The sequence below is a fragment of the Myxocyprinus asiaticus genome, chromosome 20 (genome assembly GCF_019703515.2).
Source record: "Myxocyprinus asiaticus isolate MX2 ecotype Aquarium Trade chromosome 20, UBuf_Myxa_2, whole genome shotgun sequence".
Lineage (NCBI taxonomy): Eukaryota > Metazoa > Chordata > Actinopteri > Cypriniformes > Catostomidae > Myxocyprinus > Myxocyprinus asiaticus.
In genome coordinates this window covers 22,093,134-22,112,328 of record NC_059363.1, presented here as the reverse complement: position 1 = coordinate 22,112,328, position 19,195 = coordinate 22,093,134, and the positions used below count along the sequence as shown (strand labels likewise).

Here is a 19,195-nt window from a genome sequence, read left to right as displayed (position 1 = left end):
ACCAACAGACAGCAGCGCATGAGCGCTTTGTAGAACGATATGTTGGACTTAGAGGAGCCACTTTTCCCCCACCTAAGCGGTTAAAGTCTGCTGTGTGGGAGTATTTCAGTTATTTAAAAGACACAAGAGGCAAAATCAGTGTTGACGGACACCCTATTTGCAAAATGTGTTGGAGAAAAGTGTCGGCTCAGTCGGGAAACACTTCAAACATGAAGCACCATCTCCGAGAGCACCATACCACAGAATTTGTGGACATGAATGTAAGCAAAAAACTCTGTGAATTGTCTGGTAATCAATTAAAAAATATAGATCCCCTTTCATAGAATACATAAGCAGATGCAATACGTTTACAAGACTAGTTACCCATTATTTGGAATTGGTTTATAAGCTTACACAACGTTAGTGCTTCTGCTTTCTAAGCGCATCTGTAACATTTTGAAAGACTAAGGCAATGATATGTTTTCAAAATAATAAAAACCCAGAGAAAGTCAAATTTACTGTGGTAAAACATTAATATATTACCTACAAATGTGACCAGATCCATTTGGGTCATTTTGCCCCCAAAACGCATTTTAAATGAACGAGAAAAGTCTCAGCCATCAATAACAGATTAAGAAAAAATATATAATTCACATCTACAAATTAATGCACAAATGTAATATTATATTTAACATTTTGGCAATATACTCCTCTCGAATTTATTGTTCTAGTCAAATAATGAACTACGGGCATTAGATGAGGTAAATGTCGCGCGTTAGATGACAAGCCAACTCCCCGCGGTTGGAACACAGATTTGGCATGCAGATTAAACATTTTAGTAATGTATACTGTATCTTTTAAAATCTCTGATATTTTCCATTTTGTGCTACTTGTAATAATGTACATACTATGATACACCCGCGGGCCGCGAGTGTTGCTCAGTGACGCTGCTCAAACTTGAGGCAAAAACAGTGATTGGTGGTCATGGCAAAGGCTGTCAAAATAACATTTATTTTGTGAATTTCATGATTTTAAAAAATGAAAATAAAATGAAAATCCTTATGTCTCATTTTGTAGGTGCAGGTCACAAATGTATCTTGTTTGGCTCAATTTAATTTTATAAACTTTTTAAAATTACATCCATTTTCCACACTGCAAAAAATATTTTTCTCAAGATATATTAACTTGATTTCAGGTACACAATATATTTACACAATATAATATAATGTTGTGTTTTCAGGGCAATTTATCAAAATTCAACAAGGTTTATGCTTAAAACAACGCTTCCGCCTCAGCACAGGTAACGTAAATATGCTTACTTTTTTGCATCACAACCTACCCTGACTTGATAGAGTATGAATCTGATTTGACATATTTTACATTTTTCAATTATATTAAAAACTTATTGCAAAAAAAAACTACTTTTTTTAAACTTGTTTTATGATTATCTTATGTTTATGTCATGTGATTAAGAAAGTGTTCTAAAGAAACAAAAAATAAAGTTAAAGAACTTAACAAAAAAATCTTTCTGTGTGTCTATCAGACATGTGCCAAACCTAAAATTAAAGGTTTATAAAATAAGCACCATAATACTGTGATACCGTGATACCGAGGTATTTTTTGTGATGGTTTTCATACCGTGAAAATTTCGTACCATTACATCTCTAGTTTAAAGGCAGAAAAGTGAAGCTTATAATTTAAAAAAAACACTTGCATTATTTCTTCTGTTAAAATTCCTGTATTACTTGAGCTAATTTTGTTTAAATCATCATTTACTTGTATCAATGAAATTGTAAAACTGGATATAATTTACACAGAAAAGGTTAGTAAGTGATTTTATCACACTAAAATCATGTTAAAACGCATATTGTTTACATCTTTGGTTATACTTTTGAAACAGTGAGTATTTTAACGTTTACGGACTGGCATTTTTTTTTTCCGATTTGCTTCTATTGTAAGTGACTCAGTGTAACCCAGATTTAAAAAGAAAAAAAATTAAGAAAAGGAGGGACAAATCAGAATTATTAATCAACATTATGCCACAAATGATGTCGATTGAGCTTAACTTGTTTTGCACTCTGAATGTTACTTAAAGGAGCTATTTCTACTTCTTAAAAATAATCTAACCCTTAAAATAATTATTGTAAGGCAGTTGCTAGGGTTCTGTGTGTGGTTGCTAGAGCGTTCTGTGTGGTTGGTGGTTGCTTACCAGCTCAAATCAAAAGAGCCCACACTGAAAAAAATGTTACCTAAAAAAATGTGCTTCATGTGGTAACATCTAAATTAACTGGATTTAATAAAGTCAAAAACTATGATTTATTGTCACTGAATCACCTGAATACACTAGGTTTCACCTAGTAGAAATAGCTCCTCAACGTATCAATTACGTTTTACCACTTTCTACTGCACACCCTCAAGTATCTATGATATTCAGGTCATAGATATGGCTAGAGTCCCTCCCTCAAAGTAAGTCTAAAGGATTTTTTCACATTTTATCATCCACCAAGCAAAAATCCTAAATCTGATCCCTTAGAAAAGTAACAACAAATCCCTTCTCGACAAGCCACACAATTTTGAGGTATCATTCACATCCACAGCATAAACTGTGTGGGACAAGTTACACACTGAAGTTTAATGTGCTTGCACAAAAAAAAAAAAAAAACTGTTGCATTGAAAAACGTGCTATGTGTAATTTGCATTTGCAAAGATAAATCTGACAAGGAATAAATCACCCCATATGATGTCATTATAAATGGCCCTGGACGCTGCCATTCCATCTGAGCAGAGGAAGTGTGAAGGAAAGGGTGACAGAACAGTGCGATGATGACTCGTAATTGACAACTGCACTGCTCTGCGTGACCACATGCGCCGAGGCAGAACAGTACAGTGTATCGGAGAGCGCTAAAGCTCTCAGACAAATATTAGCCCGACTCAATAAACAGAACGTATCTGTTACAGTGACATGAACAGTGACAACAGTAACCATAAATGTCTCACATGAATCCTAATAAAGCTCCATGACAAATCCTATGTGTGATGTAAATTGAACAAGTCTTAATGTGTTATTAAATTGAAGCCTCCAAAGCATAATTTTTATTTGTGTCTTCATAAGCAATTGTGCACACCATTGTGCATACATGCTAGATGTACCATTAGCACTGATTCTACACAATAGAGACAGTGCTTTCTCAATCAATGAACAGTCTAAAAACAATTATATATGACAGTTTGTCATTGGCAAAGCCTCATTCTTAGCCTTTTTCATGGACAAGCAGCTGCATTTAATTTGCATTGACTGTAGCTGGTAAAAACATAGCTCAGTATCGAGGGAAACAGAACATTCAGCACAATTGTTCAGAAACTATCTTAAAATTCCGCTACAAATGTTTCAGTCCTGTTTTAACATTTACCAGAAATATGTTCCATCGTATGTTTGGTGTAAATCCCAAAACATGCCACTAATAAAACAAAAAGTTTCTAGAACTTCTGTCTACAACACAACCTTTAAATAAGTGACCAGACTGACTCACCTGCTTGATTCCAAGTCGATAGGCCACGATACGGTCGACCGCATTGGGATTCATTTGAGTCCACTGGAGTTTGAAGCCGTAGACACGAGGCTTGTTCTGCCACAGAGCGCTGTAGGTGTCATAGTAGAACTCAGGCGCATAGGCTTTGCCTGAAACAAAACAAACCCCACATTGGCACATACAAATGTAAATTTTGAAAATCTAAATTCACAGCAACACATCAAGGGCACAACCAAGACTGAGTAAGTATTTATTTTGTCCTGTTTGATATTCTTACAGTTTTATACAGACAACCTCTTGTATTGTATTGTATTTCATTGTAGGGGAGACTGGGGCTAATTGTCACATCTTTTACTCCAGAGAATATTTCTAAGGGTTTATTTTTGAAAGTTAATTTCTGTGTAAGCTTTCATTGCATATTTTTACCATACAATAAAAATGAATGATGACTGAAGCTATCATTCCGCCTAACATCTTTTTTTATGCTTGGAACGGATCTGGAACAACACGAGGGTGAGTAAATTATGACAGAATTTTCATTTTTAGCTGAACTATCCTTTTAAGTCTTGGCCAAAAATAAGCTATTGAACATTTCCACAGGAAGAAAAATACAGTACATTAAACACACGTTGACCTTTTGTTAAACGCAAGTGTAACCTTATAGTTACGGAGATATAGCCCTTGTGACAACTAGCCCTGCTCTACCCTATTCTGAAAGTTTCAGTTGCAAAAAGATAAATGCCTCATTCCCACTTGCCTGGAGCCTGATGCTATACCAGAAATACTCTTATCGTAGTTATCCTTGGTGTAGGGCCTGCCAGGCAAGGTCTGGCAGATAAATAATTTGAACAAAAGGTAAAATAAAAGGATTCCTTTTTAATTCAGTTCATCCTTAGCCTGTTTGATCTAAATAAAGCTAAATCCCAGCTTAGCAAATATACTTGATTATTCCTCTAAAATTCATGGAAAAGCATCTCACTGCTATTATGCTGTATATTTAGAGATCATTAATAAACACATCAGTAGTCTGCCGTTTAGAGCAGGAGGTCAAACGGTGGTGCACTGAAGCGATGCTAACGGATATAGTGGATGCGATTAGAAACCATTGCTGGTGAAAATTGAGTGAAAAAGAAGAACGGTCTCCATCAGAGGTTCAAAGGAGATGTAGACACAAAGCAAAGCCATTAGTGGAGCTCATCTCTCTATCTACTAAAAGCTGACAAGCTGGAGAAAAAAAAAATATATGCAAACGAGAAAAAAACAGTTTAGCACAAAGACATGTCTGATTCTAGCCAAGCTTAAAAAAAAGAAAGAAAAAAAAGTTGCAGAATCTAAATAAAAATGAACAAATATAATATGCAAAAAACAAGTAGGCTCATTAAATGGAAAGATAAACTTCCACTGTCAAGGATCTGGACAAAAATGGGATTTGCTTCAGCCAAACAGATCACTCCATCCCCAGTTAAAATACATCAGTATTTTTGTTTTGTTTTCTAGTTAAAAATATCTAAATATCCTTAAAACACACATTTGCTTGAAAAGCAAAGTTGCATAAGATTTTTTTTTAAGAATACATATTGAATTAAGTTTATTTGTCTTACCCTACAGGTAGGGCTTGAGTTAAAGGGGATGTGAAGGGATGCCATTCCCCTTGTTAAAGGGGCACTCAGTAATTGTTTCCTCATTAAAAAAGTTGAACTCCTAATGACATGAATTCTAATTTTGCAATATATGCAGGAAATCATTACCACTCACATTAAAATGAAGACTCAAGTCATATCAGTAACCTCATAAAAGCTGTTTTATTCTACATGGAGAGGGTCTGCACATGGGGGCTGCCATGTTAGAATCACATGACCAGCCGAATACTACTCGCTTAATCTCAGTTACTGTCCTGTTATTTGACACTTTCACTGATTGATTAAAGTAATCATGGCTGACTGTGAATACAACATTTCTACAATGGTATCTGAAACTGAAAACTACTGATTTTAAATGACGCGGCATCCAAGCCGCTAAGTGCAAGTATAAGTCCAAGATGACACAAAGAAAAAAAGTTACTGAGTGCACCTTTAAAAGAAACAACAAAAACATCCCCTTGTAAAACGACCATGCCATTCCCTTTAAATCAAGTGTCATGTATTACAAATAAAATACTTGGATTCCCTACATATGATAAATAACGCCGATTAGCCGGTCAGAGCTGAATATTCCAAAGAGCCGTGTAGATTTATAATCTGCCAACCTTGAGTGTGCAAACTCTCTCTCCACTGAGAGAAAGCGTCAATGTTTTAAAAAATGCACAAAATGGCCCAGAGACAGGGTTGGGAGGGTTACTTTTTAAATGTATTCCATTACAGATTACAGAATACATGCTGTAATATGTAATTTGTAACATATTCCGTTAGATTACTCAAGGTCAGTAACGTATTCTAAATACTTTGGATTACTTCTTCAGCACTGGTAGATTTTTTCACTTGTTTTGACTATAAAAACTCTGTCAGTACAGTAAGACAAAATACACGTTAAAAATACATTCTCTGAAAAACCTAAATATCTTATGCAGTGTTGTTTCAATTTGATTGATCTTGTTTTAAGGATTTTTAGATATTTTTACAGGAAAACAATACAACAATTATTATCAAAAATATGATTTTTGCCCTAATATCAAAGGTCTTACAAAAAAAAAAAGAAAAAAAGAAATTATGATCTAACGTGAATTTTCTTGATAAAAAAATATGATCGTGCCAGGTAACGTGCATGTAAAATGGCTAGAAATAGCATTTTAGCTTAACGTAAAGCTGACAATTTACACAAGGTTTATTTCTATTTCTTCTGCTCCAAACTTACTTCAAACTTACTTCTCTGTCTGCTCGTATGAATGTAACACACCATAAGAAAGTGTTTCACCGCTGTTCAAATGCACTTTGGATCGCATCATTTATATGTATAAATGTTTTCCATCTGAAAGGACTAAATATTAAATGAAACAAATGACAATAAAATGCAAAGTAATCTCTTCAGTAATCAAAATACTTTTTGAATGTAACTGTATTCTAATTACCAATGATTTAAATTGTAACTGTAGTGGAATACAGTTACTTATATTTTGTATTTTAAATACGTATTCCCGTTACATGTATTCTGTTACTCCCCAACCCTGCCCAGAGAACACCAAGGAAATCTTTATATTTTATTATAAAAAGCAGAAAACGGAATTATAAGATATTAAGATATTTCAAGACTTAATAACATTAGAATATAATACAGTGACAACTTGCACATGTGTTTCTCAAAAACATTTTAGGTTTTCGTGCCAAAAATGCTTTTGTGTGTCTCTTTCCTAATGCCACTGTTTAAGCATCCTGCATAGAAACAGCCTCCCACACTAATTTGGTTATTGGAGTAGAAAGAATGCGTGTGTGTAACAGTGAGCGGGCGAGAGAGTGAGAAAAGCTTTTTCATGATCTTACATGGATTCTTTTAACAAAATTCATCATGAAATACGATAACAGAGGGTCACAGGTGCATATTATGGCAGCGTATATAATTTATCTTAACATTAGTGCCTTGAATTCAGAATGTAAAGATTACAAATTACACATTACTGCATATATATAACTTTCAATCATCAGCGAGTGGTTATAACCACTTCCTGATGATTTACTTTCTACTGATCTCATGTGAATTCCATTTATACTGTAGGCAGAAAGTATATCATTTATAGAATATCCAGCATGCAGCCAGCAGTGACAGCTCTGTCTGTTCTATAATGCATACAATAAACATATAAAATACAAAACTCTTTGGAAAATATAGAAAAAAACATATTTTGAGGTTTTCATGTATTTATTTATTACATGTTCCATGAGTCAAAACGTAATTTTTATGCTTTATTACGGGGCTATAAGGATAATATCGTAATACAATATGGTATGCAGAAGTCCCTGTCATGTGGACTGTGAGGTATGCATGATGTAATAACTTCTCCATATTTGGCATGACAAATCAAAACAGTGGTTTCCTAAATTCTGGATGCAACACATGCTATATGAGAATGTAGCGCTTGAGCACTTCAAAACGCATAATTTAGTTGACCACCATTGAATAGGTATGTGCGTCTTTACTACTGGTTCATCTTCATAACTATCATTTTAATATTTTGACATTAATTAAGTACTCTTGCCGTAACATTACTGTTGTAAAACAGAGGCAAAATATCAAAGCTGGAGTATTACACCTTTATCAAATGGTGTACTTTGCTACAGCCCACCCAAAGAAAAAGTATTTTGGAAAAACACGAGATAAAGACTCTAGTTATATCAGTCTTAGACAAAAATTTGCTTTATTCTGTAAATGGTGGTGGACACACATTCATGAGTGCCGCTTAGATAAAGCAAGTAATATTCAGCTGGTCATATTATCTCAACAATGGCAATGGGACACTTACAAATAAATTCATCTTGGTTGACTGTGAATAGTGCATTTTTACAATGACATCTGTTATTAAGATCTTCTGTTTTTGCATGATGATGCATCTATGCCACTAGGTGTCAGTACAACATATACATGTACATTACTGAGTGCATCTTTAAGGAAAGTTCAACCAAAAAATAAAATCTGGTCATAATTTACTCACCTTGTCATAAAGAACTCTCATCATTGGTGAGAAACAACCCAAAATGAATACGTAATTTTATTTATCAAGATATTCACTGAAAAATGAATACATTTCCAGGTAGTTTCTTACTGTATGCCTTCAGAAGAGCTGGAATATGATGCACATAAGACTACTTTTATGATACTTTTGGGTCCTTTTTAAGCTGTAAAATGATGCACTATCTATTGTCATTAAATTGAGAAGATGGTCTCTTTTTGTGTTCTGCACAAGAAAGTCATGGTTTGGAACTACATTAGGATAAGTAAATTATGACAAAACTTTCATTTATGGGGGAAATGTTCCTTTAATTCAAGAAAGGATGAATTATTCTCTGAAGACAAGTCTTAGTTTCTTATCCAGTTTTGCCGCTCTAGCAAATTGATCTTGCTTTAAGGATGTTTAGATATTTTACTGGAAAACAAGACAAAAACACTGATTACGAAAATGTTTTTTTTTTTTTTTTTGGACAGAAACTCTGTTCTAAACAAGTTCAATATGGTAGAAATGTCCTTGAGCATTATACTGAGAAGAGCGAGGAAAGGTAGCGGTAGGGAAAATTTGCTGATCTCTGCAGGTCAGAGATAAGGGCTGTCACTAGCACTTATTTTATCCCCAGCTTATTAAGAGGGAAAAATCTACAGCCAATGCTAATAGGTCCATGGAGTTTGCTCAGCTTAAGGCTTACGGGTAAATTTGACTCCTCTGGGAATCAATGCTTGAGTGAAGGTGGAGAGAAAGAGCAGGAGCATCATAAACACATCGCTCTTAAATCAGCCTAAGATGGAGAAAGACAGCACCACATGGATCTGCTGTCACTTGGCAAATGAAACCGAGAAGCTTTTGGAACAGCCAAGACTATTTAAGTCCCCTTCAGTTTATAAAGAGTGAGTCTCCTTCAGTCTGTAAAGGAGATGTGCATGTCCTTTTAAGTAAAAACCTTTGATCCAGTAGACTCGGTACTTCTTGCAAACACTAATACTTGATATATGTGCTTCTGTGTGTTTTTGTCTAGTTGCATGTATACGTGCCCCCTTTACACAAACTATAATGTAAGTCACACTTCAAAGAAGCAGGATGACCTATGTGACGTGAAAATGTGCTCTCTCCGATAACCAATATGTTTAATTGAAGTGGATACCTGGTGCTCCTGGAACATGTAACAGAACTGTTACTGCGAGGAAACTATATTCTCATAGTAAATCCCAGCACATCAATCCTTCATATTCACCTCCCAACCGATGTGCAGCCATCTACCTAACCAGTGAGGAGTACTCACTCACCCTCTAACTGTTGGGCCACCCTTACAAAAATTGAGACTTCACTGCAAATTTACCGCAAACTTGCTGCAAATTCGTCACAGATAATTTTCACATGCAAATGAGCTTTGCGGCAAACTTGCAACAAATTGTCCATTGTGTCAAAGGTTTGCTGGAGGTTCACCACTGCCGGTGAAGAGATCACATGCTCATTTGCACGTAAAAATAACAAGCTGCAAATTTGCAGCAAATTTGTGGCAAGTTTGCGGCTAGTTTATATATTTTGTAAGGGATAAAAGTTTGGCTGGTTTATTTGAGCAGTTAGCCCCTGCTGGAAGATGCTGTAACTATACCATTATGTGGGAGAGAAGCATGCTTCTGTAACATGTTTGAATGTAACAGCCATTCAAAATGAGCAGAAGATATGCACTTATTCTCAGTCATTTCTGAGAAAATAAAATTTGTGTGTGCTCCATAATAAACACAAAAAATCTTCAAAGTAGTTATTTCACCAGTGACAGTTGTTTTGGAGGACTCTTAACAGCATGAAATGGACTTTGTCGAAATGTTTTTCTATCTGCTACAAGGAGTTCTAATATAGAGTGATAAGTCACATGGCATTTACGGCTCAGGTGATTGCCTCAAAAAATGGTCTCCTGTCTCCTTTGAGTATTTGTTTTAAAAAAAAACTTGATCGAAAGTCTCTGCTGAAAAGTCTTGTCGTAGATGATAATGTATATGCAGTCAGTAAATACAGTAATACCATATCCATCCACAAAATGAAATGTTTTGAGATAATAATGTGAAGTACTTGCCCTAAATATGTTAGCGTAGTAGAATGAATAATTAGCCTGGTAACTGTAGGGAATGTTAGCTTAGCATGCTAACTGGTAAGCATGCTGACTGAAAACAGAAAGAGAAACTTTTAATTTGACCATTTGTTGCTTTGATTATATTTTGTGATATGTCATGTTTATATTACATGACTTTGTACTTCAAAATATGAATCTTCAAGCGATATTGTAGTATTTCTCATCAGGGACCGAACCCAAGACAACTAATTTCAGCCAATGAAATGGTTTTGGGTTTTTTATTTTTATCATTTTTAGCTTTATTTAGGATTTGATGCGGGACAGAAAATTGCATGACACTAGGGGTCTGATCCAAAACTTAGTGAGCTGCCTTGCTGTCTCCTGCCTACATAGACAGCTGTCATCTAGGGCAGCATCCTTACTGAAATTAAGCCTCATAAGAGACCAATTTGAAATGCTCTATATTGGCGGCAGCTCTGCGCATCATTCAAATAGTGTTCCTCATGCACACAAGACTCGACTCTCAACTGTTTAAATAGTTTTTCATTCTATCATATTAAGCTTTTTTATCATTACTTTTCAGTACTGAATGGATTATACTGTTAGTATAATTAAAATGGAAACCCTTACAAATTTTCCACTCATTATTTTCACATGCAAATGAGCATGTGGTTCATCACAAATGTTTGCCAGAAGTTTGCAGCTCTTCACCGGTAGTGGCGAACCTGCAGCAAACCTTTGGCAACAATGGACAATTTGCCGCCAGTTTGCCACAAAGCTCATTTGCATATGAAAATGATCAGTTGTAAATTTGCGGCAAGTTTGCGGAAAATTTGCCATGAACTCGCGATTTTTGTAAACGAATTTCTCTCGCTTCGTCTGCCATCTCAGGTTTATTTTTCCACCAAGCTCATCAGGGTTCATTCTGGGATCACCTTCACAGAGAAGGATACATATGATGCTACCTTAAAATTGGGCCAAAATGAGATATCTTATATCTTAGCATAATTATTATACATTTTTGGAAAAACTCTCGCGTCAGAAGTGCTGCCTCCGGAGGCAACTCACTGGGTTTTGGAACAGGCCCTATAATTGAATGTCCATGAAGCAAAGATGGCAGCATCCAGATTGCATACTTTCGGAGCAACTGCCATTAAGATAAATTGGAATGCTAACGGATAGGTATTATAGACCTCCTTGGGGCCACCATTCCAACAACCTTAGTTAGCTAAAGCCTTCTTCTCAACTTCCTGAATTATCTCCAGCATTAATTTGTAACCCCTGTTCCATTTACATTCCTCGGTGCCATCTACTTCTGAAATGAATGCTGAGGCAGAGGAAACGTAAGCTTTTTTTTATTTTTATCTTGTAACAGTTTTAAAACACATTTCTCTGCCAAAGTGAAATGTCAATTTGATGCATAGGCCATTTGTTCAGGCGCCATACAAAACCCAGTGGCCATGTGACATTGTGCTGTCGCTTTGTGGCTTCGCCTTTGTTTCCTCTGAATCTGTCACGTTTGCTCTGTGGTACAACATTATGAGAGCTTAACCTCCAATAAAACTCAACATAGGATTATTTTGCTTGTGCTCTCTTTATAAAAACCCACATGATCACAATGATAAATTAGAGCTTCAAGCTCATGTAGAGGTGGCAGCATGTTCCTGCATCACAGTAAGCAGAGGCTCATCATAGTTGCATGGTTTGTGCAAAATAATGGCCTTCAGAATGTCCTACAGAAGTGCACTGAGGACAGCGAGAGAGGGAGAGAGAGAGAGAAAGAAGGAGGGAGAAAGAGAGAGAGAGAGAGAGAAAGAGAGATGGATACAAGGACAGTGGATATGAGCGATATAATCCTCTTTTATGCCTGCTGAACAGAGCAGGAAATTGTCAATGCAAATTAAATGATTAGGGGTGAACATCTCCAAGAATAACCTATGCATCAAAAAGCAGGTAGCTCATTCTCTCCCACACCCTCCTCTGGTCCAGAATGCCTCATCAACCAGCTGGGATTTCAGCCATGAATATTCAACAGCAGGGAGGGCAAAAACACAAGCTAGCAGTTCCGATTTCCAAACACGGATGTCTGGTGCAGTAGCAGGCATGAGATCAGGCTGCTTATGTGGTGGCACGAAATCAAAGAGAAATTGCTCTGCCGTTTGAACCAAATGTACCAGGTGACATGGTGGACTGGATTTATCACTGCCAACACAGACATCCAACCATTCCCAAATGTGACATTTTTAACCACTGAGGAAAAGCATGTGTGGTTTGTAAATTGCTAGTAACTAAATGCTCCCCTTATGCTGGAAAATGTATTCTCACAATTTAATTTAAATGCCTGCATCACTCCAGTTGTTTTAGGGTGGACTTTATAGATTACATACGAATTATTATCTTAAAAATGTAGTCATTGCCTTTCGAAAATATTTTTAATTTAATAATTTATTCAATCATATGACTAGTATTACAAATACTATGTAGCTCGATCATACTCTTCCAAAAGCAAAACACAGTAACTATGACAACAATGAAATGGAGAAAAATGGCTTCAGAATTCTAGGTTTTAATGTGGATTTTGTGGTTACTTCAAATTCCACACTCCATTTTCTATGAATCTGAGCATAGTTGAGCCAACCCTGTCTGTCACAGAACAGATCATAGTCTAAGACAAGATTTTCGGTCATAACTCAATTTTGACTAAATGTGTACTGTAGTTACTCCGATTGACCCCTGCGGAGTCTAGTTCTGCCCAGGGGTTCCCCCCCTTCTTCCTAAACATCTTAAGGAGTTTTTTCCTTGCCACTGTCACCTTTGGCTTGTTTACTGGGTGCATTTAAGCACGAATTTCTGTAAAGCTGCTTTGAAACGATATCTATTGTGAAAAGTGGTACAAATAAACAGACATGACAATTTAATGTATTCTTTGGTTCTCTTTGTTAAGTGCTTGTTGTTGAGATTAGCATTACATCTTATTAATGACTGGGTGTACATGGCTTGTTTATGTGAAAATGTGTAAAGTACGCATATAAGAAAAATGTTTTCAGGACAAAAATGCCAGTAAATAAAAATATAAAAAGGTAGTTTGGAAATGCTTCTAGATCATTAAATGTGCACAAGAATCTGCTCTTCCACTTGTCTACATTGTAAAACATGTTTTGGCAGGTGCACTAAAAATGTGCTTCATGTGGTAGCATCTAAATGGACAGGCATTATTCAAGTCAAAATTATTATTTAATTTGACAATCAAACATTAGGTTACATCAGCAAAATTTATTTTTAAGGGTCAGGTAAGGTAGAAATAGCTCCTTAAGGCTGCCTAAATGCCAGTAGCGTGCGGTGCATAAACTGGTTACCCCTTTGATCCTTAACAACCCTAAAGGGCGATATTGAGCAGTTATGATTGGCTGCCACGGACTGCTTACACTCCGTCAGACAGGAACAATGTGAAGATATTTATGGTACTCTACATTACAATGCTGATTGATTTTAAAGTTGTTTATTTATATATTTTAATGCATTTACTTATTTAATGCACATACATTCGTCGGTCCACAATAAACATGAAACACCCTTGTAATGCGAAACAATCATGGCCAATATTAACCTATTTGATTTTTAATGTACAGTTTTGTGAAACAGCATTTTGGACCAATGAGATTTTGTTAGGGTGTGGCTACTCAGAGCAATGCAGCAGAAACTGAAACTGCTTGTCCCAGTTGTGGCTGGTTAGGACAAAAACTCAGATTTACCTGGAAGAGATAACTTTTATGTCTTGTAACTTAAATGCAATGCACCTGGTTAGGACACGGTGTATTTGTTATGTAAATGTATACAACTTACCTGTAACGAGGAAAGTACATCGGCCAGCCCCTGCCTCGTTGGTGATGTCACAGGTGTATGCACCATAGCCCTCGCGGTTAAGTGACCTTACGTGGTATTCCGTCTCATCTCGATTGTCGAACTGACCCATGGTCAGCAGTCTGGTGCCTAGCTTCCATTCATACTTCAGTACCCTTGAGGGGTGGGCACGTAAGACCCTGCAGCTCAGCGAGAATGGACGGCCCAGACCCTGCCTAATCTCTGTGTATGCCGGCTCCACAGCAGGAGGATCTGAAAAAAGCAAAGGAAGCACATTCTTGTTAGACAGAAATCACTCATTTACACGGGTGTCTACTTAGTCAATAAAACCAATACGCTTGAGAAACCCAACGCTCCCAGAGGAACAGCAGCTCTTTATGTATTTGAAGAAATGTGAACTTATTGGACTGAACGAGTGATAAAGAGTGCTAGAATATGGAAACTTAAAGGGATATTACACCGAAAAATGAAAAGGATTTCATCATTTCTCAATCAAGTTGTTCCAAACCTGTAAGACTTAGTTTCTTCCATGTAACACATTGGGGACTCAATGCCTCAGTCATTATTCACTTTCATTGTATGGAAAATGCAATGAAAGTGAATGGTGTCTGAGCCTGGTAGTCCCTAACATTCTGCCTAACATCTCTTTTTGTTTCCCAAAAGGAGAACAATCCCTTTAGAGTTGAAGTGTGAAATATTTATTTTGAACATCCCGACCAACCCAACACAACAACACTGGCTCAACCAATCAAGCTCAAGCAAGCTTGGGACAGGACTGTCTGTTTGACTCACTTACGGCACCAGATTTTATTTACATAATTTCTGCAATTCTGATTGGTGACCGTAGCATCACAGCAACTACACACTTCAGCTTGACATGCATTTACAAAAACTAGTTGTTCTTTGACATCATTGTGCCCTATGAATGACAAGAAAAAGGGAAGTTGTGAGGCACTATGCAAAGCACAAAAGCTGTACTTTCTTGAAGCTTTTTTGTGAAATTCAAAAAAATGTGCTACAGCAACTGTACAAAGATTACAGATCCATTTAAAAACATTAAAGCTTGCACTGTGGAGCAGCAAAAAAAAAAAAAAAAAAAGATGCTGACTCACTCCACTCATAAGAGGGTGACCTGTCGTGTAACTGTGATTCATTGTGTTGCGAGCCAAAAGTGCGCACATACACCATGATGCACACTAACAGAGTGCACAGCCCCAGGAGCACATCATCAAACATAACATGATGTCCTTAGAAGGGCGCTGGCATCTGCACAGCGTTTGCAGTTTTTCTGTCTGGTTTGGAAAATCTTCGAGAATTGGCCTGCTTCTGTAGAGCGCAGCAGTTCTTTTGAAGTGTGCTGAGAGCCATGTGTTCTTACAGAAAGAGCCTGATGCACAGAATTCACTTGGTGGTTGAACGCACCACATTCTGCCTTTACTTTTCACTCTATAATCAGCTAATATGGACTGCTCCACCATAAAGACCCCTTTCTGTAGGCTGCAATATACATCTATAATTTGGACATTCATAATGCATTGTCAATCATATAACACCTTATTTAAACACAAGGCTGTAAGAATGATTTGAAAGGTGAGGGGACACATAAATTGTTATTTTTTTGTGTGAAAATGATCAGCAGACTGTACATTATTCCAGTTATTACACTGCTACCTACCAAATAAATACAGAGCTTGACATTAACACTTGTCCAGGACAAGTGGATTTTTGAATGGGCAAGTGAAAGAGAATTTAACTGCCTGACCGGAAAAGTAGCCTGATTAAAACCTCAATTACCAAAAAAGAACCAGCTATATTTGTGATATAGCCTAGGCTTGTGTCACTTATTACAAAGTTCATATATATTCTGCTGTTGAAAATAATCCTGAGCACATAATTTTTGTAATTTGCTGTTTGACTGCAGGCGACTTATTTGTGTGTGCGCTTTACATGCGCGTGTGCACCGAGAGCGTTCGCGCTAATGTGGATACACACCTAAACGGTCAAATACATTTCAAAATTCTGCCAAAAGGCCCATCTTGGTAAGGTGTTCATGTAAACACAGAGAATGGTCTAAATTGAATGTAAACAGTAAGGGAAAAAGCAGATTTGTATCAAAATGTAGGACTTTAAATTGTAATTATGAACTAATAGACCTGCCGCTATCTAGTGTGTCCTTTATATTAATCAAACAACAATAACAAGAAAATGAAAAAAAACACTTAGTGCTCTTGGCTGGATAACTTTAATAGCCAGTATAAAACTAACTCTAGTATAAAAGTATTAATGTATTATAATCATACAGTGAAGACCAGTAGTAGTTTTATGCCAAATTCATTCTGAATGTTTCCTTAAATACATGATACTGGTGTTAAAAACTTTTAAAGCTGTTAAAAAGCACTGTTTCCTAATTTGTATTTTTTGTTTTTAAATTGTTTTAATTCATTGCTTTTTATTGTTATTTTATACTGACTGTTTACTAATAAATAATCACAAAACAATTCTAACATAATAAACAAATTAGTTAGTGTTATTATTTGTTGTGGTATTGAAGCTGGTATCGAGAATCATCAAATTTCACTACAAACTACTGACATTTTGGTATTGTGACAATGTATATTGTGTATGATATAGTAGATCTTGCTGCAGTAACATGATGAAAAAGTCAGTAAATATCTCATCCCATAGAAGTGTAAGTAAATGATGGCGATGGATGCTTTTCTTTATTTGACTACCGTCCATGCGCAACAAGACTACCATTTGACAATAGTGTCCTCCCCTAACCAGCGCAGTTTACATTTCTGTCATGGAGAATTGAGTTGATTGCATATGTATACTATTAGGTTGGGCATTTGTCGATATTTAAGAAAACATACAATAGAAACTTTGACATATTACTACTTGAGCATGTAACCACTACTTAAATGTCCGTTTTTTTTTCTCTCCGGACAAGTAATATTTTTACTTGGACAAGCACATCACAATGCTTAATGTCGAGCCCTGAATATATGGAAATGAAATATTTATTTGCATTTAAATAGTTTAATTATATGAGAAAAAAGAGCCATCATGAGAGAGCGATACCAGAGACATGAAATGAGCACAGCTATGTGGGAAATCGGTTGCCTTGGACAACGGTCAATTATAATTAGTGGTCATTATACAAAAATAATATATCACTTTTGACAAACTGACCAATCCACAGCAAACAAAGAAATTCCCGTTAGCATATGGTTCCCATTTGGTTATCTTTTTTGGAACAAAGTCAAATTTTCTAGGAATGTTCTTTTAGGGCTTTAATTTTTATAACCATAAACTAAAATTCCCAGAAAGTTGCAAGGAGATTTTTTGTGTGGCACACAAAAAAATTCTTTTTTTCTTTATTCGGATCCCCATTAGCTTCCAGAAGTGGTTGCTAGTCTTCCTGGAGTCCACACAAAAATTACACAGTAAAAATAATATACATTCAATGCAAAACATAAAAATAATTCTCTGTAGTCAAATCACCACATTACGGTCATATGGTAAACATTATATTAGGCTGCACATGAAATATGGAATAGAATTAAAGACATCACCAAACATCATAACCACAATAATTAAATTAAAACTAAAATAAATCTGAAAAGCACATAAACGAACCTATGCGGTTTTAAGCATATCTTTACATGATTTTTTGAACAAATTTGTACACAACCTAGTAAGAACTTATAAAGAATGTGCTGTGTAATAGATCAAAACAAGACTGGCTTGTAATAATAATAATAACGATAAGCCCTTTTCAGCAAATCAAGCACAAAGTGCTTCACAAAACATAAAATCAAAAATGAATACACAGTAAAACACAACATATTCACATCACATAGTAATAAAAGCAACACACACAGTAAAACACAGCACATTCATATAGTAATAAAACCCATTCTATACAAATGAGTTTTTAAACAAGACTTGAAAACAGACACAGATTCAGCAGATCTAATATCCCAGGGCAGGCTGTTCCATAAATATGGGGCCTTCACTACAAAAGCTCTATCACCTTTAGTTTTGCATCTGGATCTTGGAACAGCTAACAGTTCATGACAAGAAGATTTAAGAGGTCTAACTGTTTCATAAGGTTTTAAAAGTTCTGCTAAATATTCTGGAACCACCCCATGTAATGCCTTATATGTAATTAATAAAATCTTAAAATCAACCCTAAAATGAATGGCTAACCAATGCAAAGAAGTTTATGAATTATATGATTAAAAGACCTAGTTCATGTCAATAGTCTTGCTGCAGCATTTTGCACTGATTGTAGCCATGCTAAAGTGCGTTGATTTAAAACTGATTGTATACTGATTATTAGTGCCCGACCGATATTAGACTTTCACAAATATATTGGTATCAGCGTATATGTTTACCCATATGCGCAGATATGAAAACATATAATGCAGAAAACAAAGCTTGGGGTGATTTAGAATTGGTGTCATAATGTAGTTGTGTCCAGCAGAGCGCACTCCAACTCCACTGTTTACAGAGCTGAGCTGATGATTCTGCAGACAGTGCGGAGTTAAGTGGTGTCTTCACGGTAAGTTGCTAACTAGTTTGTGAAATACATACTGGAATGTTAATAAACAATGACCCCATCATTTTCCCTTCTCAATATAATGTTAACCCTGTCTCTGACAACCATGTTACTCATGTTTATCACATCTGTTTGCTGAAGTCCAATAATTCAAACCATACTACTGTAAATATCCAAAATCCCAGTAAGAATAATTTGCATTATGCATATCTCAGTAATACAAGAATCTTATAATAGTACAATTTCCCCATACTCATTAGAACAGCACATATTTTCTCTTCTCTGAAATGGCAAAAATCACTAGAGAAGTAAATTTACATAAATGGTGGAATCTAAGTGCATTCATATGTTTATATATTTATATGCAAATTACTCTACTGTTTGTTGTTGTAAAGTGCATACATAGAAGACCACTTCAAAAATCAGTTATTAATGGTCCATGCTGTCTGAGTTAAAGATATGTCATTTTCAGAGGGTGAGGGAGGGAGAGAGTAGATTGAAGCATATTTTTATAGAACAAGTTTTAACAGTCA

The 19,195-nt window shown here is 35.9% G+C and overlaps 1 protein-coding gene across 1 annotated transcript in view; it reads right to left on the bottom strand.

The window, feature by feature from the left end:
- LOC127411422 (MAM domain-containing glycosylphosphatidylinositol anchor protein 2-like) overlaps nucleotides 1-19,195 on the bottom strand; it is a 231,381-nt gene that overhangs the window by 57,579 nt on the left and 154,607 nt on the right. The window contains exons 9-10 of the mRNA XM_051646973.1: nucleotides 14,081-14,350; nucleotides 3,510-3,658 (exon numbers count right to left, since the gene is read on the bottom strand). Of these exons, the coding sequence (XP_051502933.1) occupies nucleotides 3,510-3,658; nucleotides 14,081-14,350 (419 nt within the window). The remainder of the gene's footprint in view (nucleotides 1-3,509; nucleotides 3,659-14,080; nucleotides 14,351-19,195) is intronic.